The following is a 26,647-nucleotide window of genomic DNA, read 5'->3' on the forward strand; positions in this document are numbered from 1 at the left end:
ATGTTTGGGAATGCTAATAGGCATCTTTTCCTTGTCTGAGAAGTGTTACTGACCTTGCTAACATGCATTCTGTGCTTGACATGGTTTGCAATCCTGCTTCCCACACAGGGATCTATGTTTATAGGTTCATAGTTGTGTACTAGGCTAATGGCCCTGGAGCCTTTACAAGCCTAGCCCATAGGATTACCCTGGCATCGTGCCACCTGACCTTAGTTTCTAGTGCCTCTTAAGTAGAGCCACTGGAGTGATCCCCGGGGTGAATTTTCTATTTCCCATCCACTCATCAAGATTTCTCTTGAAGAGGGCCAGTGAGGCGCTCCGATTGACATGTATGGGAAGTCTATACCATAGCATGGGCAGTCTCTGGGTTACGAACATGTCCCTTCAGCTTGTTCTGTTGATTGTGGTAATGAGGTTGAGGTCTTTGCAGTGTGTAGTGCGGTGGGATTGGGATTTCTTTAGATGTAGCATTTCTAACAGAGCTGGGTCAGACATGGCTTTGTAAGTCAAGCAGAGATAGTCTCTAAGTAGGCAATACGAGACAAAGAATAGGGAGTTTTTTGAGTCTGTCCATATACAACAATTGTTTAAGGCCTAAGATCCTCTTTGTGAGGTATATTTGCGGCCTCCCAGATGTTGTAGGTGTCTAGTGAGGTACATGCCAAATGGGGCATTGTACTCGAAGACTGGCCTAATCAGGGAAGAGTAGAGTGAGACAATGACCTCTTTCTTCCTGGATGCAAAACCCATCGTAATGAGATGTGCCACATAGAAGGATTTCTGACCACAGTGGCAATGTGGTGGTCAGAGAAGTTGCTGTCAACCTGTGTTCCAAGATTTCTTATGACGCTTTCTGTGTTCAGTGGACTACCATCGATGTGGTAATTCATGGGAACCTGACGACACATTTTTGGCATTGAGCTTAAGGCCATGGTTCTGACACCAGTTATTGGTCTCAGTGAGGCCTTTCTGTAAAATGTCAACATCACTTGGGGAGTTAATTATGGCTCCCCAACTTGCAATCGTCTGTGGACTTTGTCAGCCAGAGTCCCTTTGTGTTGGCCTGGACTTCAGAGAAGTAGATAGCAAACAGGAGGGGACCCAGGACTGAACCCTGTGGGACTCCACCCGTGACTGGTAGACAGTCTGACTTGGAGTCAGTTACTTTCACACAGTGGGTTCTATCTGTGAGCCAATTTGCAACCCACCTAGTGATACAGGTGTTGATGCCTAGCTTACTGAGTTTTTCTATGATTCCTGAGTGGAGAATGGTATCAAAGGTCTTGGCCAGATCAAGGTAGGCTGTATGAACCCACCTTGCCTTCATCCACAGCTCTGGTGACCGACTCAAAGAAGTCGACCAGGTTGAGCAGGCATGATCTACCCTTCACAAAACACAAACTGTCAGATCCAGAGTTTGGAGGTTCCCTATATCTTTGTTTATTAGGTCCATGATGATGCTTTTCATAGCTTTGAATATCAGACTTGTCAGGGTACTGGGGTGACAGTTCCCAGTGTCTGTAGTTGCTCCTCCTTTGTGGAGAGGGATGACTGTAGCAGTGTGCCATTTAGTAGGGACAAAGCCTGAGGTGAGGCAGATTGAACAGGGCACACAGGTGAGGTGCCAGTTCACTCTGTAGTTCATGTAGAACACAGCCAAGGATACTGTCAGGTCCCATAGACACTACATTCTTGGCCTTGAACAGTGCTGATTTAACCTGTGCAGTAGTAATACTGGCTGCCTGGCAATCTACTGGTATTGTGATTAGTCCTGTGGAGGAGAGAGGGGTAAAGTTGGCACTGAATCTGTCGGCCAGTATACTGGCAATATCTGCTGGCTCGGTACAGGAAGTGCCATTGTGCAATAGCTTAGAGCAAATCTGCGTATTGCTGTACAGATTCTTTACATAACCAGATAAGGCCTTGTGGTTGTCTTTACTATCTGCTGCAATTCTGTTTTCACAGTTAGCTTTAGAGGATTTGATGAGAGATCTCAACATTTTGTTGAAGCTGATAAGGGAGTTTTTCCAGTCTTGGGACTTCACCTTATTTCTCATCAGTTTCCTCCTTCTGTTGGAGAGTTTGTTTATGGCAGGGGAACACCAGATTGGGGGTCTATATTAGATGCTCGACCGTCCACAACCACGAACACCTAATGAGCGACACAAACGCTAAAGTACGAAAAGCGCCAAGGCCGTAAATATCGAAAACCAGAACGCTGAACGTATTCGCGTGGCCAGCAGGGTGATCACGGGCAAGAGGAAATATACCCTTTTCCCCACTGTAGTGCGATCTCAGAGTTGGTATATATAAGTAGGGGTGTGGGGGGGCACAGCCCCCCACATGGGGGGGGGTGCAGGGGGCTTGCCCCCCCCCTGCAAAAGTGTGATTAATGACGTTTGTTTGTGTATGTTTTACTTACCTGTGTGGCGCTGTTGTTGTTTAAACTGCATTCGGCATTCCAGTTTTCGATATTTAGGTCCTTTGCTTTTTTTCGTAGTTCGGCGTTTATGTGTTGCTCATTAGGTGTTCGTGGTTGTGGACGTTCAGTTTTATGATACAGACCCCCAGACTGGCTTCCTTTTTTTGGAGGTGAGCGTTTTGGTTCTATTGGGTATGGTGACATCCATGCATTGGTGTACGTGTTCATACAGGGCATTTGTGTAGGATTCGGCAGTTGTGCAGCTGTTCTCAAACTGCACGGCTCCATTTCTTAGGAGCCCAATGTTTGCTCTGGAGAAGTTTTTCATGGTGGTTACCTTTGCAGGGGGTGGGAGGGGATGTAGATTTCCAAGGTGATTAGTTTGTGGTCAGATCTAACCAGGGAGGAGTTGACTATTGGTGTAGAGCAACGGTCGCCCATGTTAGTAATGACCAGGTCAAGGATGTTGCTACCTCTAGTGGGGGTAAGAATGAGCTGGTCCAGGGCAATGGAATTAATGAATTCCAGGAAACATTGGGCAAGTGTATCGGTATACGAGTAGTTTTCCCAGTTAATGGAGGGGTAGTTGAAGTCGCTCAGTATGAGTGTGTTAGGTTGGACCCTAATATTCTCCAGGGTGCTTAGGAATGTGGTGTGCAAGTCTTGGGACATGGTTAGGGACCTATAACAGGCTACGACTTGAATCGCTGTCTTACCTAATGTTAGCTGCGCTTGAAGTATTTTAGATGAGTTATGTTGGGCTACTAGTCTGGAGGTGTGCGTATCATTTATGAATATGGAAACACCACCGCCTTTGGAGCTTCAGTCCAAGTTCTGGGGCTGAAAGGTGTGGAATGAGTTATAGCCTGGTAGTGCAGGGGTGCTTTCTGCTGCCTTGAACCAGGTCTCTGTTACAGCACAAATGTCGATGTTCTCCATTTTAAGGAGTGGTTTGATTGAGTGCATTTTGAGATTTAGACTTCTAGCGTTGAGCAGCATGACCCTCAGATTGCGTTTGTTTGTAGCTGTTACAGGGGTAATTTGGTCTTTGGAACATCGCCTAAAAAAAGCACTACAGGGGTGGCAAAAGCCTTGGCCAGTATCCAAAAGCTCAGGGGTGACAGATGCAGGCCCATCTCTGGCAATGCATCGAGGTGTGTCAATCATGTCATGCCAGGCAAACAGATACTGGATCCCCTTAGAATGGCACCAGAAACTTAGCCAATTGTTGAAATCAATCATCTTCTGCTTGCACTGTGGTATCATTCTGGGTGATGGTAGGATGTGCTGACATACAGTGGATATAAAAAGTTTACACACATGTAAAAATGCAAGTTTTTTGTGATATAAAAAATGAGACCACAATAAATCATTTCAAAACTTTTCCCACCTTTAATGTGACCTATAACCTGTACAATTTAATTGAAAAACAAAAATCTGTTAGGGGAAAAATATAAAAAATAAAAAACGTACAATAAGCTGGTTGCATAAGTGTGCACACCCTTAAACTAATACTTTGTTGAAGCACCTTTTGATTTAATTACAGCATTCAGTCTTCTTGGGTGCACACCTGCCATCAATTAAAGAGACTATGATTAACCCCAAATAAAATTCAGCTGTCCTAGTAGGATTTTCCTGACATTTACTCAGTTGCTTGCTACAGCAAAAGCCATGGTTTGCAGAGAGCTTACAAACCATCAAAGGGATCTCATTGTTGAAAGGCATCAGTCAGGAGAAGGGTACAAAATATTGTCCACAGTATTGGATATACCATGGAACACAGTGAAGGCAGTCATCAAAAAGTGGACAAAATATGGGACAACAGTGACGCTGCAAAGAACTGGATGTCCCTCCAAAATTGACCAAGAGACCTACAGCAACACTGAAGGAACTGCAGGAATTTCTGGCAAGTACTGTTTGTGTACTACATGTGACAACAATCTCCCGTGTTCTCCATATGTCTCGACTATGGGGTAGGGTTACAAGATAGAAGCCTTTTTACACAGAAAAACATCCAGGCCCAGATAAAATTTACAAAATAATTCATAGTCTCCCAAAAGCATGTGGGAAAATGTGTTATGTTCTGATGAGACAAAGGTTGAACTTTCTGGCCACAATTCCAAAACGTACATTTGGCGCAAAAACAACACTTTGCATTACCAAAAAAACACCATCCCCATGGTGAAGCATGGTGGCAGTATCATGCTTTGGGGTTGCTTTTCTTCAGCTGGAACTGGGGCTTTAGTCAACGTGGAGGGAATTATGAACAGTTTGAAATACCAGTCACATTTGGCCCAAAACCTTCAAGCGTCTGCTAGAAAGCGGATGATGAAGAGGAATTTCACCTTTCAACACGACAATGACCCCAAGCATACATCCAAATCAACAAAAGAATGGCTTCACCAAAAAAAAATTTAAGTTTTGGAATGGCCCAGCCAGAGCCCAGACCTAAATCCAATAGAACATCTGTGGGGTGACCTGAAGAAGGCTGTGCACAAGAGATGCCCTCGCAATCTGACAGATTTGGAGCGCTTTTGCAATGAAGAGTGGGCAAATATTGCCAAGTCAAGATGTACCATGCTGACAGACTCCTACCCAAGAAGACTGAATGTTGTAATTAAATCAAAAGGTGCTTCAACAAAGTATTAGTTTAAGGGTGTGCACACTTATGCAACCAGCTTTCTTTATTGTTTTATATTTTCCCCCTAACAGATTTGTTTTTCAATTGAACTGTACAGGTTATAAGTCACGTTAAAGGTGGGAAAAGTTTTGAAATGATTTACTGTGGTCTCAATTTTTTATATCACAAAAACCTGGCATTTTAACAGGGCTTCATTGACCCTGAAGGATATCAGATGATGTGGACAGATGCCAGAAGAAAACAATACAAAAATATTTCACAGACTGCTAGAATGGTGTGTACAGAGACTGAATAAACTCAAAACAGGAAACAAAGAAAGTCCTTAGGTTGAATTACAGCAAAAAAGATGGACAGAAAAACATGGCATGATAAGAGCTACCCATAAAACCCTACCACCTTGCCATAACAGTCTCATTCCTATGTCAAATGCTACATTTGTACTTTTCCACTTCTGCTATGGCTCTGACAATAATTATCAAGGACAATCAGCTGGTCAGTTTAACAAACATAAAGCTAGTAAGAAAGAAGGAAACTATTCATTCTTTGAGAAATTCAAGTAACACCAAACAGTTCTTTCATTTACCTTAAGCTCCTGCAGCTGATCAGGTTCAAAGAGCTTTGGTGACACAGCTTGGGCTATAAAAGCATCTAACTCTTGCCGACGCAAGATTCTTATTCCTTGCCACTGTACCATGTACCTACAAAGAACAAACAAAAGTTACAAACTGGGGAAATCTAATTGTTCCACAAAAAAGAATACTGTTTATTTTGCACTGATGAATGGCTTCTCCTACTAGGAGTATTAAATATCTCTCTACATACAGACCTAAGTAGTAAGGGGTAGTGGCGGGGGGAGCAAAACAAAAAGCCACATTATTCAGAAAACAGACAGTAAGCAATTAAGAAAACACAAATATTCTCCAACAAACCATTAGCCTATGGATACCAGTAACTGCGTACAACAGACTTGTTCCTTACAAACCATTCACATATGGAGCACTTTGCCCGTACATTACCCCAAACCAAAAAAGTTAAAATAGCACAGCAATCACTTACGTTTCTTCATGTGCAGTTTTGTCAGGATACATGAAGCCATGTACCACAACATCTTCAGAAATTCCCACGTAGTAATGGTTGGTCTGTTGGCTGCACAGAAGACTGAAGTATTCTGAGGGAAACAAAACCTTTAGTAGAAAGGCCAACTGTTGAGCAAATACTAGGTCTGCCCTAAGGAATGGAACCCTAGTGTAGGAGTGTCAGTTGGGAATTCTGGACATTGAGGGTAAGGCCAAACTTCTGAAAACAATCTATAGTGATTTGCATGTATGTCAGTTGTTCTGCTGATGACGTTACCTGGATCAAGCAAATGTATATGTATGTATAAATGTGGACCCCACTGGTTCTGCAAGACGTGATAAATGGTACCAGACATAAGCTAAATGGTAAGGCACCAAATTGGTAAATGATCCCTCTGCCAGAAAATGAAGGAAATTCCAGTGCTCCTGATGATCACGAAGGAAAGCATCCTTCAAATCAAATTCAAAGTCCCAATCCTAGCCACTGAGAAGTTAAGGACAATGAGTTTTTTTTTTTTTTTTAAGAGTTAACATTTTGAATTTGGATATTACCAGGAATCTGTAGTCTTGAAAGGTCCAGGAAGTGTCTCAAAGTTCCTTCTTTTCTTGGGACTAAGAGGTATGCATACAATCCTGTGGCCACCTCAACTAGAGGGATTGGATAAATAGAATCCAGGTGTATCAAATATTCTAAAAGAGGTGGAATTAGCTCCCTTTGTTTCTTTGGGGGAAGACTGATGCCTAGGAAGACCAGTGTCTTCCAAAACTATAAATACTAGCCGTTCTGACAATTTGTAGCAACCATTTGAACAAAGTAATCTGCTCCCAATAATTGAGGAAAGAGGCAAGTTCTCATTCCAGAAAGGTAAAGGGAGGTTGGGGTGGGATTTGGGGGAAGAGGAGGGAGGGAAGTGCTGAGCATTTCAACCTCTGGTTGTTGGCTAGGTTTGTAATAGTCTTCAGGCTGATGGCCCAGAATTTACCTATGAAACCCATAGTGACAACTACTCTCTCTACTAGGGGCAGTGGTCCTCAGACCAACCAGGTCTGGAACTCTGGTTCGCTGGTACCAAGGCCTTTGCCTCTACAGGGTCTTATTTTTTTCTTGTTTTGGGGGAAAGGGCCAGGACTTAGTGGGATAGTTTCTGCTGTATCTAAGTGCAAGGGAAAAGTAGAATTCCTTAACTGACTTAGTTTGTTTCCCCTTCCGGTGCAGTCTCGGCAACACCCTTGCTGCTGGGGATCCAGAGAGAAAGAATAGTGTAAAATCTTATCACCATAGATGTCCTTATCTTCTATGTTGCAGTATTCTTTACATATGGGTTGTATTCTGCCCAACGACCCAACATCTGGCCTGTATACAAAAGCTGAGAGCCACTGCCTGTATGTGGGATGTCACATGCAGGCGCAGACAACGTCAGCCATAAAAGGGGCATCCGCACATATTCAGAACACGGCAGCCCCATGAGGAAAACCCAAAGGGAGCCTAGGAGGATAATCCTAGGAAAAAGCAAACTGTAGGGGGAAAGCAGGAGGGACAGAATACTGCAACATAAAAGAGAAGGACATCTATGGTTAAGGTTAAGATTTTACACAACTATTGTATGTCCTGCTACTCGATGTTCTTTGCATATGGGAGTGTGCAAGAACTAAAAGGGAACCCAGAGAAGGAGAACTAAGAGGAAGCATTTTCCAAGAATCCATGCAGAATTGCCCTAGCAAATCCTGCTCTGGATCTAGAAACTGTGCCCAATTTGTAATGTTTCGTAAAGGTGTGAAAAGAAGTCCAGGTGGCTGCTTCCAAGGTGGAATGGGTGCCTAAGACCCTTGAAGAAGGCCTCTTAGAGGATGCAACTGACCAAGTGGGGTGCGCCTTGACAGATGCTGACAAGGACTTTACACGGAATTCATAGCAAAATAAAATAGTCTTTGAAATCCATGAAGATACAGTTTGTTTGGACACAGGCAAGCCCAGAGCCCTGGGATGAAATGACACAGAGTTGGGTCAGACTTCCTGACAGACTATCTTGTCAAGGTAAAATCTGAGTCATCTATGCAGATCTAAAGAATTTAAAATCCTCTCACTAGAGGACTGAGAAGAAGGGAAGAAGGTAGGCAATTGAATGGACTGATTAAGTGGCAACTCATTCATAACCTTTGATGTGAAAGTAGAGTTAGTTCTCGGGTACACCCTATCCTTATGGGAGGCCAAAGGGGGGGGGGCATTGCCATTAAAGCCGGAATCTCAGAAACCGTTCTAGCAGAGGTTAAGGCTACAAGGAGTACTGTTTTCCATGTGCAAAACTTTAGAGAAGAAGCTACCTGCTGGTTCAAAGGGGGCATGGGTACGTTTTTCCAGCACAGAGTTGAGGTCCCAGGAAGAAGGAAATGGTTTCCTGGGAGGTCATAAGTGTAGGATGCCTTTTAGGAAATGCTTGACTTCCAACCTGGAAGCTAGGGGAGGAGTCAAAGGCAAACTGGCAGACAAGGCAGAGCAATGGATTCTGAGGAGTAAGCAAGTCCACTGCTGAGTAACTCACAGAGGTAGGAAAGCATTAGTGGAATGTCCCCACCAAAAGGATCCACTTTCCATCTTTCTCACTAAATGGAAAACCTTCTCCACTTGGAAATACAACATTTTCTAGTAGTGGGCTTCCTGGCCTCCTGCAAAACCCTTAGCATATTCTTAGCGAATAGGTGAATGAAAGGGATTAAAAGCTGATCACCCACAGGGTCAGCTGCAGAATTAGCAGATGCGGGTGAATCAATGATCCTTTGTCCTGGGTGAGTAGGTCCAGACGGTGAGGTAACTTGTAGTGATGACCCTTAGCTAATTGCAGAAGAGGGAACCAGTGCTGTCTTGGCCAAAAGGGGTCAATAACAAGATTTTGGGATTGTCCTGCTGAATTTTCACAGAACTTTCTGAATTAAGGGGAATGGGAGGAATGCATAAAGAAACATCCCCATCCATGAGAAAGATAGTGTGTCCATCCTTCAAAATTGAGGATGAGGAGCACTGGCACAAAAACGAGGAAGCTGTCTGTTCATAAGGGAGGCAAATTGGTCCAGGTTCTGCAGTACCTCACAGGTGCACTAGGTCCAGGAACACATTCTTGAGGAGAATCCACTTGTGAGACTGTTTCATGAAACTGCTTAATCCGTCTGCCACAGAGTTCTGAGCTGAGGGAAGGTACACAGCATGCACAGTTACCGTGTATAAGGCCGCCAATTCACAAACTTTGATGGCCAAGTGACTGAGGAGATAGCTTTTCTTGCCTCCCCCCCCCCCGCTTGTTTATTTACTAAAGGACCATGGTATTGTCTGTGAGAATCTTCAGGGGTCCTAGCAAAAAGTAAGGCCCGCATTTCCCTGATGTTGAAATGTTCCTTCCCTTGAGAAGGGGACTACAGGCCCTGAACCTTCCTGGAAGCAAACGTTGCTCCCCACCCCAAGTCTAAGGTGTCTGAAAAGAGTTGCTGAGCCTGCTGAGGAACATGAAGAGGTAGGCTAGGGTTCTGATTGAGTTGGTGCATCCACCAACCTAACTCTGCTTTCAGGAAGGGAAGAAGGTGGATCATGACATCTAATGGATGAGCATGTTGGGACCAAACTGTCTTTAGAAACTACTGAAACTTTCTCATGCGTAGCTTTGCAAAGGACAGCATGGGGATAATAGAGGCCATGAATCCCAGCAGTTTCAGAAACTACCTGGCTGTAACAGAAGAGAGAGGCAGAAGAGCTTCCATTAATGCCCTGACATAGGATGCCTTCTCCAGAGGGAGAAAAAAAATATCTCATCAAATCTCTGTGAAACCTACACCCCAGGAATACAAAATCTTGACTTGGTGTGAGACAGGAATATTCTGAGATTTACTGTGAAACCCAGTGTCTGCAGAAAAGGGATGGCTAGGTTCAGATGCTGTAAGAGGTCTGGGCTGCTGGCCAGAAAGAGCACATTGTCTAAGTATGGGTAGACTTAAAGTCCTTTCAGTCTTAAGTATGCAATGGCTGGGGCTAGGCACTTTATGAATACCCTTGGAGAAGTAGACAGACCGAAGGACAAGGCAGTAAACTGAAAGTGCAAAGAACCCACGGAGAAACGCAAACATTTTCTGAAGAGGGGGTATACAGGGATATGCAGATATGCATCCTTGAGATCCAGAGAAGCTAAGAAGGCTTGAAGGGGGTACCAGGGGCAGAAGAGTAGGTAGGGAGAGCATTCTGAAAGAAGGCACCAGCATGAAGGTGTTTAACAGGGAGAGATCCAAGACAGGCCTCTAAGGGCCATCTTTTCTTTGAACTAGAAACATCCTGGAGTAAAAACCCCTTTCTCTGCTGTTATGGAGAAACAGACTGAATTGTGCCTTGGTTGGAAAGTTGGCCTAGAATTGACGGAAACAGATGCAGCTGACTGGGCGTTGGGGTTTGAGGTATTCCCTGAAAGGGTGGGGGGGTCTTCCAAGTCATAAAGTACCCATTTTAGATAATTGAAATCACCCAGGAATCCTGAAGTGATCTCCATCCAAGCTGGGAGTGAAAGTGACAGGTGAAAGGACAGGGCGGGTATGACTTCAAAGAGGGAGCAAAGCATCACAGAGGACTATGTCTGGGCTGTAAGCGCTGCTGATGAGGTGCCACAATAGCAGCTGTAGGAGTAGCAGCCTTGGCCTGAGGGTGCCTCCTAGAAGGCTTGTGGGGTCTAGTTCCAGAGGGAACAGATGTGGAAGAATACGCAGGTTTCCTTACAAAGGATATCTTGGCAGCGAAATTTCTGACATTTTGGAACTGGTGAAACCAGACTGTTTTAAATCCTGGAGTTCCTTACTCTTTTCCTGCAGGGATTTAAACAATTTTGCAGCTGCTTTCCCAAACAATGAATTGTCAAGAGAAGCATCAAGCAATTTATTCTTGATGTCATTTGGAAGTGCCTGGAGATGTAGCCAGGAATGTCAAAACAGAAGCAGAAGCTGCTGTCGTGGCGGAGGCCTCCATTGCATTGTAACTACACTTGAAAGAATGTCTATCTACCCGAGAGGAGGATGTCAGGAGAGAATGGACCACAGATTTCGCCTCAGAAACTGGCAATGGGGAAAGACCTGGGTTGCCTGAGTTAATAAGGCCAGAGTATATCTGGACATGTGTGTCGGACAATTAATTGCCCTGATAGCCAAGGTGGAAGAGGTATATACCTTCTTACCTAACCTTTCCAAAATTTAACTTTCCCTGTCAGAAGGAAGCAACTTGGTAGGAGATAACCGTGAGGACTTATCAGAGGTAACGGAAAAGTACAGTTATGTACACTTACCATAAATGTAGATGTTCGAGTGTATTCACTGTTGCAGTAATTACATTTGGGTAATCTGCTGGCAGGTTGCCCTCAGTCAGACTGATTAACAAAGTCTTGGGTCCTGCGTTGGTTGCTGTCCCTTCTTCCATGACGTCAGGGGGTACAAAACATGTAGCCAACGCCATTACATAAGTTTTTCTTGCCCCAGATGTCAGGTGCCCCCCAAATGGGGAGCAAAATATATATACATATATATATATATATATATATATATATATATATATATATATATATATATGTATACACACACACACACATATATATATACATATATACATATATATATATATAGATATAATTTAAAACACAAAAAATATACCTTCAAACAAGAGCAAATACACCAACAAGGCTTTTAAGCATAGTAAAAGAAAGCAGAAGTATAGTAAGAGAAAAACAGGGGTCTGGAGGGTGGGTGACCAGGACTGCAACAGTGAATACACTTGAACATCTACATTTATGGTAAGTGAACACAACTGTACTATGTTCTTCATGTTTCACTGTTGCAGTCATTACATTTGGGTAGATTCCCAATGTTATGGTTGGGAGGACGGATTTATACAGCATTAAGACCAGCTACAAGGCCCTGCAGGACAGCAGTGGCAATGCCAGCTCTGGATTTAGAGAAGAAAGCCAAGTGATAATACTTGGTGAATGTATGAACTGAGCTCCAGGTAGCAGCTTCTAGAATGTCTCTGGTAGGAAAACCTCTGAGAAAGGCTGTAGAAGTAGATGCAGCCCTGGTGGAGTGAGGTCTGATCCCCTGGGGGATGGTTTCATCATGGTGCATATAGCAGAAACGAATACAATGGCTTATCCATTTGGAAATAGTCTGCTTTGAAATAGCCTTTCCCTCTGCCCCTGCACCAAATGCCACCAGTAGTAGTTCAGATTTTCTTAGAGATTTTGTCCTGTTTAAATAAAATCTAAGTTGTCTGTGTACATCCAATGAATGCAGAATTCGCTCCCCCTTGATCTGTGGATTGGGAAAGAAAGTTGGCAAATGAATGGTCTGATTAAGGGCCACAGTGGATACCACCTTAGGCATGAAGGATGGATTGGTCCTGAGGGACACCCTGTCCGCATGAAAAATAATGAAAGGCTCCACTGCCATAAGAGCCTGTAATTCAGAAATCCTTCTAGCTGAAGTGACTGCTAAAAGGAAAGCTGTTTTCCAGGACAGAAATTTTAAGTCTGCAGTAGCAGCTGGCTCAAAAGGAGGGAGAGTGAGTTTTTCCAATAGAAAATTGAGGTCCCAGGCAGGGGTTGGAGCTCTCCTGGGTGGTCTTAAGTTTTTGGCCCCTTTGAGATACTGCTTTAGCAGAGGATGAGAGAAGAGGGGAGGTTCTATGTTGTAATGAGCTGAGATGGTAGAGGCATGGATTTTTATGGAAGAAAAGGACAGGCCCTTGTGAAGCATCTCAGTTAAGTATTGTAAAATCTGAGGAATACTGGGTGCTGCTGTGCTTATTCTTTTTGATTGGTTCCAGGCACAGAATCTTTTCCAATTTTCAGCACAAGATTTTCTAGTACTAGGCCTTCTCGCCTCCAAAATGACATCCATCACAGGTTTGCTGAGGGATGTTAAGGGTGAATTTAGGTGATTAGTCACGCAGCAAGATTCAAAGTTTGAAGCTGAGTGTGCAGAATTTGGTTGTTCTGCTGAGACAGTAAATAAAGTGTCTGAGCCAGGTGCCACGGTGGAAGGTGTTACACATTGCGCAGGAGTGGGTACCAGTGTTGGCGAGGCCAGTCTGGAGCAATCAGAATCATTTTTGGTTTGAACTGTTTGACTTTTAGTAGAACTTTGGAGAGCAGAGGCAGAGGGGGAAAAGCATAGACTGATACGTTTTTCCAGCTGAATGATAGAGCATCCACTTTCCAGGCTTTTTTGTGATGAGTTCTTGTGCAGAATTTGTCCAACTGATAGTTCTGGGGTGAGGCAAAAAGATCTATGTCTGGACACCCCCATTTGCGAATCAACATGTTGAAAATCCGTGGTTCCAGTTTCCATTCATGTGGGTCCATGCGATTTCTGCTTAGTTCGTCTGCCAGAGTATTCAGCTTTCCTGGCAGGAATTGAGCTTGTAGTTGTATTTGATAAGTCAAGGCCGTGTTCCACAATGCCATGGCTAGTCTGCAAAAGGGGTAGGTGTGTGTACCCCCCCTGCTTGTCTTTATCATTAATTGTCCTGGATGAAGGTAGTCCTTGAAAGCTGTCAGTGCATTCTGTACAGCTAGCATCTCTTTTTGATTGATATGAAGGTGCATTTGATTTGGGCTCCATTTGCCCTGAATGCACTTCCCTGCCAGATGAGCCCCCCAAGCATATTCTGATGCGTCTGTAGTTAGGGTTTGGGCGGCAGGGGTTGGAGTGAATGGCAGTCCCTTGTTTTGGTGGCAGGCCTCTGCCCACCATAGGAACTCTAGTTGCAGGCAAGGTATGATAGAAATCACTGTTTCCAGGCTGTGACAATGTTGACTCCATAAACTTTTTAAGTACCACTGAAGTTTCCTCATATGCAGTCTTGCATATGGAATTAGAAGAATGTAGGAGGCCAAGAACCCCAAGGCTTGCAGAATTTGCCTTGCAGATAGCAGGGTTTTTGTGGCCACCTGTTTGAAGTAAGTTACCAAATGAATTTGCTTTTCTGGCGTAAGGTAAGTCATCTGGGTAGTTGTATTCAAGCTTGCACCCAGGAATGTAATTTTTTGAGAGAGTACCAGTTGTGATTTTTTTTCGATTATGGTATACCCTAGACAAGTTAGAACCATTTTTACAAACGGCCAGATGTTTTAGAAGAATGTTCCCTGTTTTCTGCCTGAATTAGACAATCGTCCAGGTATGGATATATTTGAATATTTCTTTGCCTGCAAAATGCAATTACTGGAGCCAGGCACTTTGTGAAGACCCTGGGCACAGTAGATAAGCCAAAGGGCAGTGCAGAGAACTGGTAATGCAAGTAGCCTGCTTTGAAGCGGAGGTATCTTCTGCAAGATTCCGTGACTGGGATATGCAGGTAAGCCTTTTAAGTCTAGAGTTACCAACCAGGCATCTTTGCCTAGCATAGAAAGTAACTGTTGAAGAGTCAGCATCTTGAATTTTGGAATGTCCAGAAATGTGTCTAGAGTAGTTAAGTCCAGAATCAGATGCCATGATTTGTCTTGTCTGGGTATCAGGAAAAGTCTTGAATAGAGACCTTGCCCCTTTTCCTCTTCTGTTACTGGTTGAATAGCCCCCATGTTCATGAGGGACAGAACTTGTTTCTGGGCCTCTGTCCACTGATTTGGGGGCAGGTCTGGCCATCCGTTTGGGACTGGCAACGTGTGGAAATGAAATCTGTATCCCTGGGATATTTAAAACCCATTTGTCCTGGGTAATAAGTTGCCAGTTTCGTGCATGAAGTGCCAGTTTTCCCCCCAAAGGGGCGGCTAAAAGGTAAGTGCTTGGTGACTGCAGAGGGAAGTCACTGAGACTGTTTACCATAGGGAGTTGCCTTGTTGTTTCCAGATTTGGAGGTGGAGGCACCCCATTGTTTTGTTCTAGAAGTTCCGTGTGACTGAAAGCTGGAGCCTATGGAATGTCTGGATTTGACTTGAGTGGCTCTCGAGGGAACTGGAAAGGACCAGTTTTTAGTAGGCCAGTGCCTACTAAACCTTGGAGGTTGCATTTGTAAGAAATCTTTCACAGTTTGCATAGATTTAGCTTTATCTTCCATCTTTTCTAACTTTCTTCTTCAGCCTTATTACCAAAGAGACGGTCCTGCTGTAAAGGAGCATCCAACAAGTTTGCTTTAACATGGCCAGGCAGAGTTTGCTCTTTGAGCCAAGCATGCCTTCTTAGCACAGATACAGTTACAGCAGCCCTGCAAGAGGCCTCCAAGGAATCAAAACCACATTGCAAAGTATGTTTTCCGACTTGTTCAGCTGAATGTAATAAATCCTGCAAATCTTTATTTTCCACACAGTCAGAAATTAACATTAGTTTCTGTTTAAGTAGTCCCATGATATGCTGTTGATATTTAAGCATATGAAATTGACAATTTAAAGCCCTGATTGCCAAGGTTGCAGAAGTGTAAACTTTCTTACCCATCTACCCAGCGCCCTGGAATCTCTATCAGAAGGGATAGGATTTTTAGCAGTAGAGGCCTTAATGCCCTTGGGACCCTGAGAAATGGTTTCAGGGTCAGCAATAGGATTTTTGAAAAGGAATTTGTGGGAGTCAGGGACCCTGTAGTATCTGTCTGGCTTACAAGGAGCCAGAGGCAGAGAATCAGGAGCCATACTAGATTCTGAAAAAGCATCAACAATGTCTAGAACAGGAGGTATAGCCAAAGGCCTATGCTGAGGAAGAAGAAGAAACTCTCCAAGTCTCTTTTTAGATTCAGAGAAATCCTGACTTTCCCAGTGGAAATGTTCCCTTAAGGTATGTAAAGTTTCCCCAAAAGAAAAATCTTCAGCGGGAGAAGCAGAAGGAATGGAATCTTCTGCATCAGAGTCCTCATATGTAGGAATAGACAAATCCTGTTCATTAGAAGAGTCAGAAGAAATAGAATCCTGTTCAGAAGATTCATAATCAATGTCTTGCCTAGGCCTCTTAGGAGGGGGCTGGCTACCCCTGATCAGAGTAATTAAATCTTCAGCCATTTTGATCATTTGTTTTTTAGGCATAGGGGCCTGCACATATGCCCTAGGCGTCGTTTTTTTAGACATAGATTTAGATTTTGGCCTCAGTTTTGAAGATGGCGTCGGTCTAATATACAAATCTGTAGGCCTGAAAACACCCTCGGAAGCCGCTGCCTGCACAGCGGCTCCGGACCCATCTAAGTTAGAGACATCCGCGGGTTCCATAGTTGAAGCATCTCGCGGCATACCGGACTCTGAATGGGTCTCAGTAGAGGCATGCAAATCAGAAGTAGTGGGCATTAGGGGCTGCGAAAGCGCCTCACTGAGTACCAGCGAACTGGCGACTGGCTCTCGACGGTCTGTCTCTGTCTTTTTCTTTGCTTTTTATAGGTATTCCGGTAGTCGGACTGCTAACTGACGACATTTCTGGATAATTAAATCTTAGCCAAAATATTTAGAAACAGAACGTTTAATCATGCGTTGATTAAATTTAGTACAAAACCGACAGCAAGGTACGTTGTGGTCAGGGCCTAGGCAAGGAATGCAGTACAAATGAAAATCCTTATGAGGTATTTGCTTCCCACAAGTAATGCAATTATTAACTTTTACTGACATCGGTAAAGAGCAAGAAAAAGTTTCCCCAACGGGGTACTTAGCTTTTAGTTGAAGACTTCGGTTCTGAAACTCGAAAACAAAAATTTCAGGAGTCGGCCGACCAGCACTTGCAAACTGCTTCTGCTTCGGGCACCGCTCGGCAAGAAAGACTGATGTAATGGCATTGGCTGCATGTTTTATACCCCTGACGACCTGACGTCATGGAAGAAGGGACAGCAACTGACACAGGACCCAAGACTTTGTTAATCAGGCTGACTGAGGGCAACCTGCCAGCAGATGACCCAAATGTAATGACTGCAACAGTGAAACGAAGAACATCCAGTGCTGCCTTGGCCAGTAGGGAGTCACTAACAAGATTTTCGGTTTGTCTCTCCTGATCTTCAGGAGGACTTTCTGAATCAGTGGGAAGGAGGGGGGGGGGGAGGCATAAAGAAACTTCCCCTCCCAGGAGATGCTGAAGGCATCTTCTCTCCAGGCTAGAGGGGAGTAGGTCTTTGAGCAGAAGGTCTGCAGCTGCCTGCTCTGGGGGGAGGCGAGCAGGTCTACTTCAGGAATGCCCCAGCAGTGGACAATATTCTAAGACGACGGTCCTGTCCAGCATCCATTCGTTTTGTGGAGAGGATGCCCTGCTTAGATCTGCTTGCTTGTTGTCCTGCGAGGGAATGTAGGTTGCCTGCAAGGGACAAGTTGTGTTGAGAGGCTAGATCCCATATCAGTAGGGTTTAGTCTGCACAGCTGATATGCCTTTGTTCCTCCCTGTTTGAGGTATTACATTCTAGTGGTGTTGTCTGTTACTATTTGAAGAACCCCTGGTAGAAGCAGAGGGGTAAAGGTTTTTAGAGCTAAGAAGACTGCCATCATTTTCCTCACATTGCTGTGTTTGCCCCTCAAGGAAGGGTGCCAGGTTGCTTGAACCCTTAAGATGCCATTGTTGCTCCCCACCCTGAATCTGAGGCATCTGCGTGCATTACCTGGGTTGGGGGGGTGGGCTGGAGTCAGGGTTGCCGGATGTCAATATGTGAGCGGGACTGTCCCGGATTGGATCTGACTGATCAGCAGTCCAATCCCGAGTCCCGCTCTGCCAGTTAAAATCCCGGCAAGCCTCCGCTTTGTTTTTTTTTGATTGGCCCACATGCGAGCCAATCAAAAAAAAAAAAAAATCGCAAAACGGACCTACTGCAGTAATGCATTAAACAGCAGTAGCTCCGTTTTGCGATTTTTTTTTTGATTGGCTCGTATACCGGCATACGGGCCAATCAAAAATCGCCAAACACAGAGCTACTTGTCTTTAATGCGGAACTACGATGTTCCGCATTAAAGACCTTATTTATTTATTTATTTTTTGGTCTGGTAGTGTGAAAGACCTTTTATTTGTCCCTATCTGGCTCAACCCTGGCTGGAGTGGAAGCCCCGGGGGTTAAGCTGGACTTGTTGGATCCATCAGCTGATCTCTTTCTTTAGACAGGGAAGGAGGGGGACTACTTGCTCCAAGTGATTCTGGTGCTGGGACCAAATGTTTTTTAGGTACCATTTTAGCTTCCGCATATGCATTTTGGTCAATGGGAGCATAGGGATGGTTGCTGCCATTAAGTCCAGGAGTCGAAGGAATTGCCTTGCCGTTATTACCTGTGTCTGTAGCAGTTCTCTGAAGTGGGAGGTCAGGGATAGGACCTTGTCTTGTGGAAGAAAGGCCTTCATTCTGTCCGTTTGGACTCTGCAACCCAGAAAAATCTTGTTCTGGTCTGGGTTCAAGGAGGACTTTGGAAGGTTGAGGGTGAACTCTGTTTTGTAGAAGGGACATGGTGAAGTGCAGATGATTTGAGAGGGTATCTTTGGACTCTGCCAGCATTAGGATGTCATCCAGATAGGGGTAAATCTGAATTCCCAGAGTTCTGCAGAAGACAATGGCCGGGGCCAGGCATTTTGTGAACACTCGAGGGGCAGTGGACAAACCAACGGGCAAAGCAGTAAACTGGAAATGAGAGGAGAGCCCAGAGAAACACAGAAATCTTCTGTGGGAAGTTCAGATGGGTATGTGTAAGTAGGCCTCCTTTACGTCCAATGTGGCCATGAAGGCCTTGGCTGGTATGAGAAAAAGCAGAATTGGAAGTGACAGCATTTTGAAGGTGGGCACCTGAAGGTAAAGATTTAAGAAGGAGAGGTCTAAGATGGGTCTCCAAGGGCTGTCTTTCTTGGGAACCAGGAAGAGGCGGGAGTATAAACCTTTTCCTTCCTGTCCTGAGGGGACGGGTTCTATGGTACCCAGTTTCAGAAGGTCTATCAGAACCTGTGGGAGGAGATGCTGTTGGTTTTTGGGAGGGAAAGGGATACCTTTCATGGGTGGTTTTTCTTTCCAGGAGAAGAAATATCCTTTTTGTATCATCGATAGTATCATTTGTCCGAGGTTATGGTTTCCCAAAAGGGGAGGCAGTGGGAAAAGCGTGCTGAGAGTGGTAGGGGGGCAAGGCAGTCACTCATTGTTGGGGACTCCTATGTCCTGGAAAAGGCTGTCTAGGTTGAGATTGTGGGGCAGCAGGTCTAGAAGTGGTGGGTCTTCTTGCACCTCTTCTAGATCTGGAAGAGGAAGTACCCGCTTGGGCTGGGTTTCGCCTTACAAAGGTGGTTTTAGTTGGATAGTTTCTGTAGTATTTGGGAATGGGGGGCACCAATAAATGTTTTATGTCCTGCAATTCTTTCCTTTTTTTCCTGCAGATTCTTAAAGAGATCTGCAGATTGTTTTCCAAGAAGAAAATTGTGGTCCAGGGGGGAATCCAAGATCTCGGACTTAAAAGTCTTTTGGGAGATTCTGAAGTCTCAGCCAGGAGTATCTCTTGAGAAATGAAGCAGATGCTGCAGAGTGAGCATATGCATCTAATAGTGTGTCTGGATACTTGTGTAGCTAGAGAAGGTTTGGAGGAGATGTCAGCCTTAATGGGGCAGTTAGGGATAGCGGCCAGCATGGAAGAGGCTTGAGAAACCAAGTCCAGAGCATATTTACTCATATGCGTCTGACAGTTAATGGCTCTGAAAGCCAAAGTGGAGGAGGTGTAGACCTTCTTACCAATCCTATCCATAGATTTGCTGTCTTTATCAGTAGGTAGGAGTGACGCGGAGGGAAGGAGTCTGGATTGCCTACCAGGATAGGTGGCAATCACTGCTGGGTCTGCTAAGGGTAGTTTGACTAAGAATTTCAGCTCATCAGGCACCTTGTAAAAGTGATCTGGTTACTTGGGAGCAGGTGGCTGTGAGTCGGGAGACTTAAATGCAGAATTAAAGGTATCCAGGCATGGAGGCAGAACTGGTGGAACAGCAGAAGGGGAGGGGGATTCTACTTGAAGAAGCTCAAAATACCTCTTTTGGGTATTAGACATTTGTGAGGTATCCCATTTGAAATAGTCTTTCATTTTGGTGATAGCCTCACCAAATGTGATATTCTCAGGGGGTGAATCTCCCTCTACAGATTCCTCATCAGGACAAAAATACTCCTGGGGTGAAGCAATTTGGGAGCTGTAAGATATGGAGTCTTCAGAGGCGGAAAAGGATGTATCATGCTCTTCTTCCCTAACCTGAGATGTTGCGGGGGGGGGCTGAAGCAGGTCTAGGGCTGAGCAAAGGCAGAGCAGTAGAGGATGAGGCTGAATGCCTAAGGGCCATAAAGGCCTACATCAGAGAAGGAGTGAAGGACTGCCAGTCAGGCAGGCCTTCTGCACTGGGAGAGGCATGCTTGGTTTTTGGTTTCTTTTTTGCTGGGGTAGACATTGGAGCAGGCCTGGAATCGGGTCTGGTAGGAACCATACCCAAAAGCAGGATCCTGGGTGGAGGCTCCACACATTCTGGTTCCCCCTCGACGGAAGTCGGGGTCTGGGTTGGCTCCGGGGATGTGCCGGTCATCAGCTGAGCAACAGCTTTCACAAAGGTAGTTAATGGATCCACTGGGCATCCCTCAGCTCATAAATCGGCAGCTGGCAGGGTGTCCGGTAATGGAGCGACAGACGAAGAAGGCGTAGGAAACTTGGCCTTCTTACACAGAGGTTCTGACGTAGCCTCTGAGGCAGGATCCATTCTTAGGGCTAACTGCTTAAGGCGCTGGTTTTCTAAATAGATGTTAAGCGTGGCCAGATGACAGCATAGGGTCTTTGGCACAAACGCATGACAAATGGACAAGAGGTATGGTTGTGCTTCTGGCTTAAGCAAAAAACACACCGATCATGTGAGTCTTTATGGGGCATCTGGCACCCGCATTGGCATTTACCCTTTTTACCTGACGCTGGCTATAAATTGCTACAACAAACCAAGCCTAGGCAATAACAACAGATATGAAGAAAAAACCCAACAGGTTACTTAGCTTTATTGAGATGTGTGATGTGAAGAAGCGAACACACGATTCGTCGGTTGTCTGTGGCTCAAATGTGCCGAGGATTGTGCATGCAGATGTCACATTTAAGGCCCCTGGTTTATGGCCTTACATGTGACGTCTCACCCAGCTGCAAAAGCCAAGCTGAAACTTTTGTATAGGAGCCGACATACAAGTCCCTGAGGGCAGGAAATCCCACAACAAGAATACTGCAACATAGGAATAGAAGGACATCCCAAGTTGCCTTTGAACATCCATTGAAAGAAGCACACTCTCACTGTCATTCTGTGGTGAAGGAAAGAAGGTGGGTAAAAGAATAGACTGGTTAATGGAAAGTTCATTTACCATTTTAGGCATGAAAGAGGGGTTAGTACGAAGAGAGAGACTATCCTTATGAAAAATGAGATAAGGTGGAGCAGCCATGAGTGCTTATAACTCAGACTCTTCTGGCCAAAGTTAAAGCTACAAGCAAAACAGTTTTCCAGGTACACATCTTTAATGTGGCTGAAGCTGTTGGTTCAAAATGAGTAGCAGTAAGTTTCTACAAAATCAAATTCAAGTCCCAAGGAGGAGGGATGGGTTTTCTCGGTGGTCTGATGTGAAGGACCCCTTGAGAAAGAACTGCACCTCTAATTTGGATAATAAGGGTGGATAGAGTGGTAAACAGGCTGAGATAGCTGACAAATGGACTTTCACTGAAGAATATGAAAGTTAAGATTTTAGGAGCTCACAAAAATAGGACAAAACTAGAATTGCATCCACTTGAAAGGGGTCTAGTTGCCTTTGAAGACACCAATTAGAGAACCATTTCCATTTGGATAAATAGGATCTCCTAGTAGGTTTCCTGGCCTCCAGCAGGTAATATAGCACGTCCTCGGAGTAAAGGTGTCTAAAAGGGATCAAAAGTTTATCACCCACATGGTAAGGCTGAGAGTTTGCAGGTGTGGATGGATGAAAGATCCCTCCTGTTGTGTGATAAGACCCACCTTGTGAGGCACAACTTGTGGTGACTGCCCTTGCCTAGTGACAAAAGAAGGGGGAACCAGTGCTGCCTTGGCTAATAAGGGGTCACCAGCAAGATTTTTGGCTTGTGAACTTCTGTATTGGGGAAGGGGGGAGGAATTCATACAGGAACATCCCCTTCCAGGAAACTGAAAAGGCGCCCACTCTCCAAGCTTGTGTGGAGGGGGACCTTGAGCAAAATAGTTGTAGTTGTCTGTTCTGAGAAGCAAACAGATCTATCTCTGGTGTGCCCCACTGGTGGACTATGTCTAAGAAAACATCTCTGTGCAACATCCATTTGTGATTTTGACACAATGATCTGCTAAGGGCATCTGCTTGATCATTGTTCTGTGATGGGATGTACACTGCCTGTAGTGTTACATTGGAATAAGTAGCCAACTCCCATGCTTATATGGCCAGTCTGCAGAGTAATAAAGACCTGGTCCCTGCTCTGCTTGTTGGTACTGTGGTATTGTCTGAAGATTTTGAGGGGACCTGGATGTATAAGGGGAAGGAAAGCCTTCAGTGCTAGAAGAGCAGTCATTTCCTTGATGTTAATGTGCTTTCCCTGAAGGCAGGGCTCCCACTGGCCCTGCACCTTGAGACCATTCATATTGGCACCCCATCCCAGATCTGATACATCTGTTCACATCTGTTGAACTGTTGTGAGAGGCTGTAATGGGAGTCTTGGATTCAGGTGGATTTGCTGAATCCACCACCTGAATTCTTTCTTTAGGCAGGGAATGAAAGGCACCTGAAAGTATGAGGGATGGACGTGCTTGGACCAAACATTCTTCAAATACCATTGGAACTTTCTCATGTGTAGCTTTGCAAGGGGCAACATGGGAAGAGTGGCTGCCATCAGACCCAGTAGATGAAGGAATTCACTGGCTGAAATGCAGCTCACTAGGAGTAGAAACTAAAAGACGGTCACAGAAGTGACCTTTTCTGGTGGGAGGAAGGCCTTCATCAAATCCGGCCGTATTCTGCAACCCAAGAAAATTTGGTCTTGGGAAGAGGTCAGGGAGGACTTCAGTAGGCTTAGTTTGACTGTGAAGCCCAGGCTTCCTAGGAGGGAAATGGTGAATTGGGGGTGTCTTTGTAAGGAGGTCGTCCAAGTATGGAAAGATTTGTAGGCCTTTTGTTGCAGACGACTCCTACTGGGGCTAGACACTTTGTAGTAAGTACCCTTGGTGCTGTGGATAAACCAAACGGCAAAGCAGCAAAATGATAGTGCAAGGATGACACAGCAAAATGCAGGAATTTGCAAAAATCTGGGTGAATAGGGATGTGAAGATATGCTTCCTTCAAATGTAAAGTGGCCATGAAGGCGCTGGGTGTCAAAAGTGTGAGAAGGGTTTGAAGGGACAGCATGTGGAAGGTAGGTACATACACAAAGGGATTTAGAAGAGAAAAGTCCAGGATGGGTCTCCATGGGCCATCCTTTTTTGGGACAAGGAAAAGCTTGGAATAGAAGCCTTGACCTTCTTGCCCTGGGGGGACCCTCTCTACTGTTCCTTGTAGGACCAAATTCTGAATTACTTGAGGTATGAGATGGACTTGTTTTTTTGGAGGGGGGGGGGGGATACCTTTTGGAGTAGGTTTTTCCTGTCAAGTCATGAAATACCCATTTTACACAACTGAAAGAACCCAGTTGTCTGAGGTGATTTGTTGCCACAGGGGGTTAAAGTGAGAGAGGTGGGAAGAAAGGGTAGAAGGAGATGGGTGTTTAGACAGTCACTCACTGTTAGGCCTTTCATGAAAGGGCTATCTTGGCGTAGTGTGAGAGGCGCTAGCCCTGGAGAATGGAGGTTGCCTGGCACCTTTCCTTGGCTTAAAGGTATAAGGTGTAGAGACCTTCCTGACCAAACCTGGCTTGGTGGGGTAGTTTCTATGAAATTCAGGGACTGGGGAGACAGAGAGATGTTTGAGATCTTGCAGCTCCTTGGTTTTCTCGTGCAGATTTTTAAAAAAGTTCTGTTGATGGCTTCCCAAAGAAGAACTTGTTGTCAAGAGGGGCATCCATTATTTAGTTTTTGAAATCATCTGCCAGTGGCTGCATCCTGAGCCAGGCGTACCTACACAGAACCACAGCAGATGCAGCTGACCTGGCCGATGCTATTGCAGCATCATAGCTGCATTTAATGGAAGGCCTGGCAACTTCAGCAGCTAAAAATATTTCAGAGGCAACTTGAGGTTTGGTGGGAGAATCTGGCATAGAGGAGAGCAGATTTGTGGCCTGGGAGACTAGGTCTAAGGCATACTTGACCATACATGTTTAGTAATTAATGGCTCTAAAGGCCAGGGTTGAAGAGGTGTAAATCTTCTTTTCTAAACTGTCCATCACCTTACTATCTTTATCTGATGGCAGAAGGGAAGTGGGGGGAAGTTGTCTGGATTATCTCCTGAGACAGCAATCACAGCTGGGTCTGCCATAGGTGGTTTAATGAGGAATTTAAAGTCATCAGGAACTTGTAGTACCTGTCTGGTCATTTTGGGGCTGGTGGCTGAGATTCTGAAGCCTTGGAAGCAGAGCCAAAGGCATCTAAGTATGCTGGTATAATAGGAGGAATAACAGAGGATGAGGGAGAATCCATCTGCAGCTCGTAATAACTCTTCTGCACCTCAGTCATTTGAGTAGAACCCCATTTAAAATATTCCCTCATCTTGGAAATGGCTTCCCCGAAGGTAATGTCTTCAAGTGGAGAATCTGCCTCCAAGGAATCCTCATCTGGGGAGCAGTACTACAAAGGGGAAGCCAGCTGTGAGGCATAGAAGAGGGACTCATCAGAAGAGGAAGAATTTTCCTCATGTGTATGTGAAAGTGGCATAGGACCAGCAGAAGCAGGCCTGGGGCTCAAAGTTGGAAGGGCAGGAGTTTTGAGAAGCAGTAGGCCTCAGGGGCAAAAAGGCCTGAAAAAGCGACTGTGAAAATGCCTGCCAGACATGCAAATCTTCTGCTGGGGGGACAGATGCATTGACTTCTGCTTCCTTTTCAGAGGAATCTTCTTGGGTCTTGGCTGAGTGGGCGAAGCCCTAATGTCCTACGTATGCCTAGGACTAGAAGTGTCTTCCTCAGTAACAGACAGTAACTCGCTAGCTGTTCAGGGAAACCTGGCCACCCCTAACATTGGAGACTTATGTCATTGGTAACCTCCGTGGACATGCAGGCCGACGAAACAAGGGTGGCTTCCGAAGCAATACCCACCGAAGTCACCGGAACTGTCGGATATTCTTCATCCCCTAGACAAGAAGCTGGCGGGACGACCGTACTCAGAGAAGCATTATCTGGCCTAGCTACCTTGGCCTTCTTTTTTGGCAGTTCTGCCGATATGGCTGGTTCCATTTCCATACTGAGGGGCAAGGCGTTTCAGACACTGGTTTTCGATGAAAAGCTAAAGGGCTGCAAGACGGCTGCACAGTGTTTTAGGAACAAACTACTGGCAGATGGAATTTTTGTCGTGAGACGGCCATAAGTAAAACAAGCACAGGTCTTGGCTGTCTTTGTGTGGAATCTGTTGACTGCACTTACATTTTCCCTTCTTTTCCCTTCACAGATGACATGGACAGAATCAACTAGATAAAAGCTAAACAGCAACCTAAACTTAGCAGAAAAGGTAGAAAAGGATTCTACAAAGGGATAACTATTCTTTTAAGAGTCACTAGTGCAGAGCTGAACGAGTGAGGCGAAGTTCGACTGTAGCAGAGAAGTTCTGAGGTCTGTGCGTGTGGACCTCACATTTACGGCCCAAGGTTTATGCTCCCTGCGTGCAACGTCCCATGCACCTTACAGCAGACAGGCTGAGCTTTTGTATATGAGCCGGATGTTTGGGTTGCCTGAGGCGGAGGATCCCACATGTGACAATACTTCAACATGAGAATAGAAGGACATCGATCTGGTCTCTTTGGGGCAGTGGCTTGGAAGTCAGGGGACTCTGAAGCAGCCTTGAACACATCTAAAAAGGCTGGCAGCACTGGTGGACTGCTGAAAGCGCAGGAGCCTCCACCTGCAAGAGCCCATACCTCTTCTGTTCTTCTAAGATTTGTGAGGAATCCCACTTGAAAAAATTCCCTCATTTTATTAATTGTTTTCCCAAAGACCTCTTCCATGGGACAGTACCCCCCATTAGACTCCTCCTCTGGGAAAGCATATTCCAGAGGAGAGGGAATTTAACTGGAATATGCTAGACAGTGCTCATCAGATGAAGAATCCTCTGATTCTGAGTCCTGAATTCGAAGTTCTGCAGGCTGTCCTGGAAGAAGGCCTTGGGACCCGGATGGCTGCAATGGTGAAGAGGCAAAGGCTGGGCCCTCTAGAAGGTGAGGTTGCAGGCCTCAAAGACATCAGTGCTTTAATCAGACCCTTGGAAAAAACATCCCACTCTGACTTTGGGGTAGGAGGAGGACATGCCTAGACTTTTGTTTCTTTTTCACAGGGCAATCCTGTTGAGGAGAAATGGCAGATGTAGGCCTAACTTCTGGCAGTGATGGGCTGAACTTCGTTCATGTCAGCTTTCGACAAATGCAATGTTCAACGTTGTGGTCTCAACGGACTGGGTTTCGACA

At 45.1% G+C, this 26,647-nt stretch overlaps 1 protein-coding gene across 2 annotated transcripts in view; it reads right to left on the minus strand.

The window, feature by feature from the left end:
- The window catches only part of FAM120A (family with sequence similarity 120A), a 3,065,969-nt gene that overhangs the window by 538,804 nt on the left and 2,500,518 nt on the right, over window positions 1-26,647 (minus strand). For both annotated transcript variants that reach the window (XM_044078130.1, XM_044078129.1), the window contains one exon: window positions 5,647-5,761. In XM_044078130.1, coding sequence (XP_043934065.1) covers window positions 5,647-5,761 — 115 coding nt within the window. The remainder of the gene's footprint in view (window positions 1-5,646; window positions 5,762-26,647) is intronic.

This window comes from Protopterus annectens, chromosome 7.part0 (genome assembly GCF_019279795.1).
Source record: "Protopterus annectens isolate FY-2018-M chromosome 7.part0, PAN1.0, whole genome shotgun sequence".
In the NCBI taxonomy this organism is placed as follows: Eukaryota; Metazoa; Chordata; order Ceratodontiformes; family Protopteridae; genus Protopterus; species Protopterus annectens.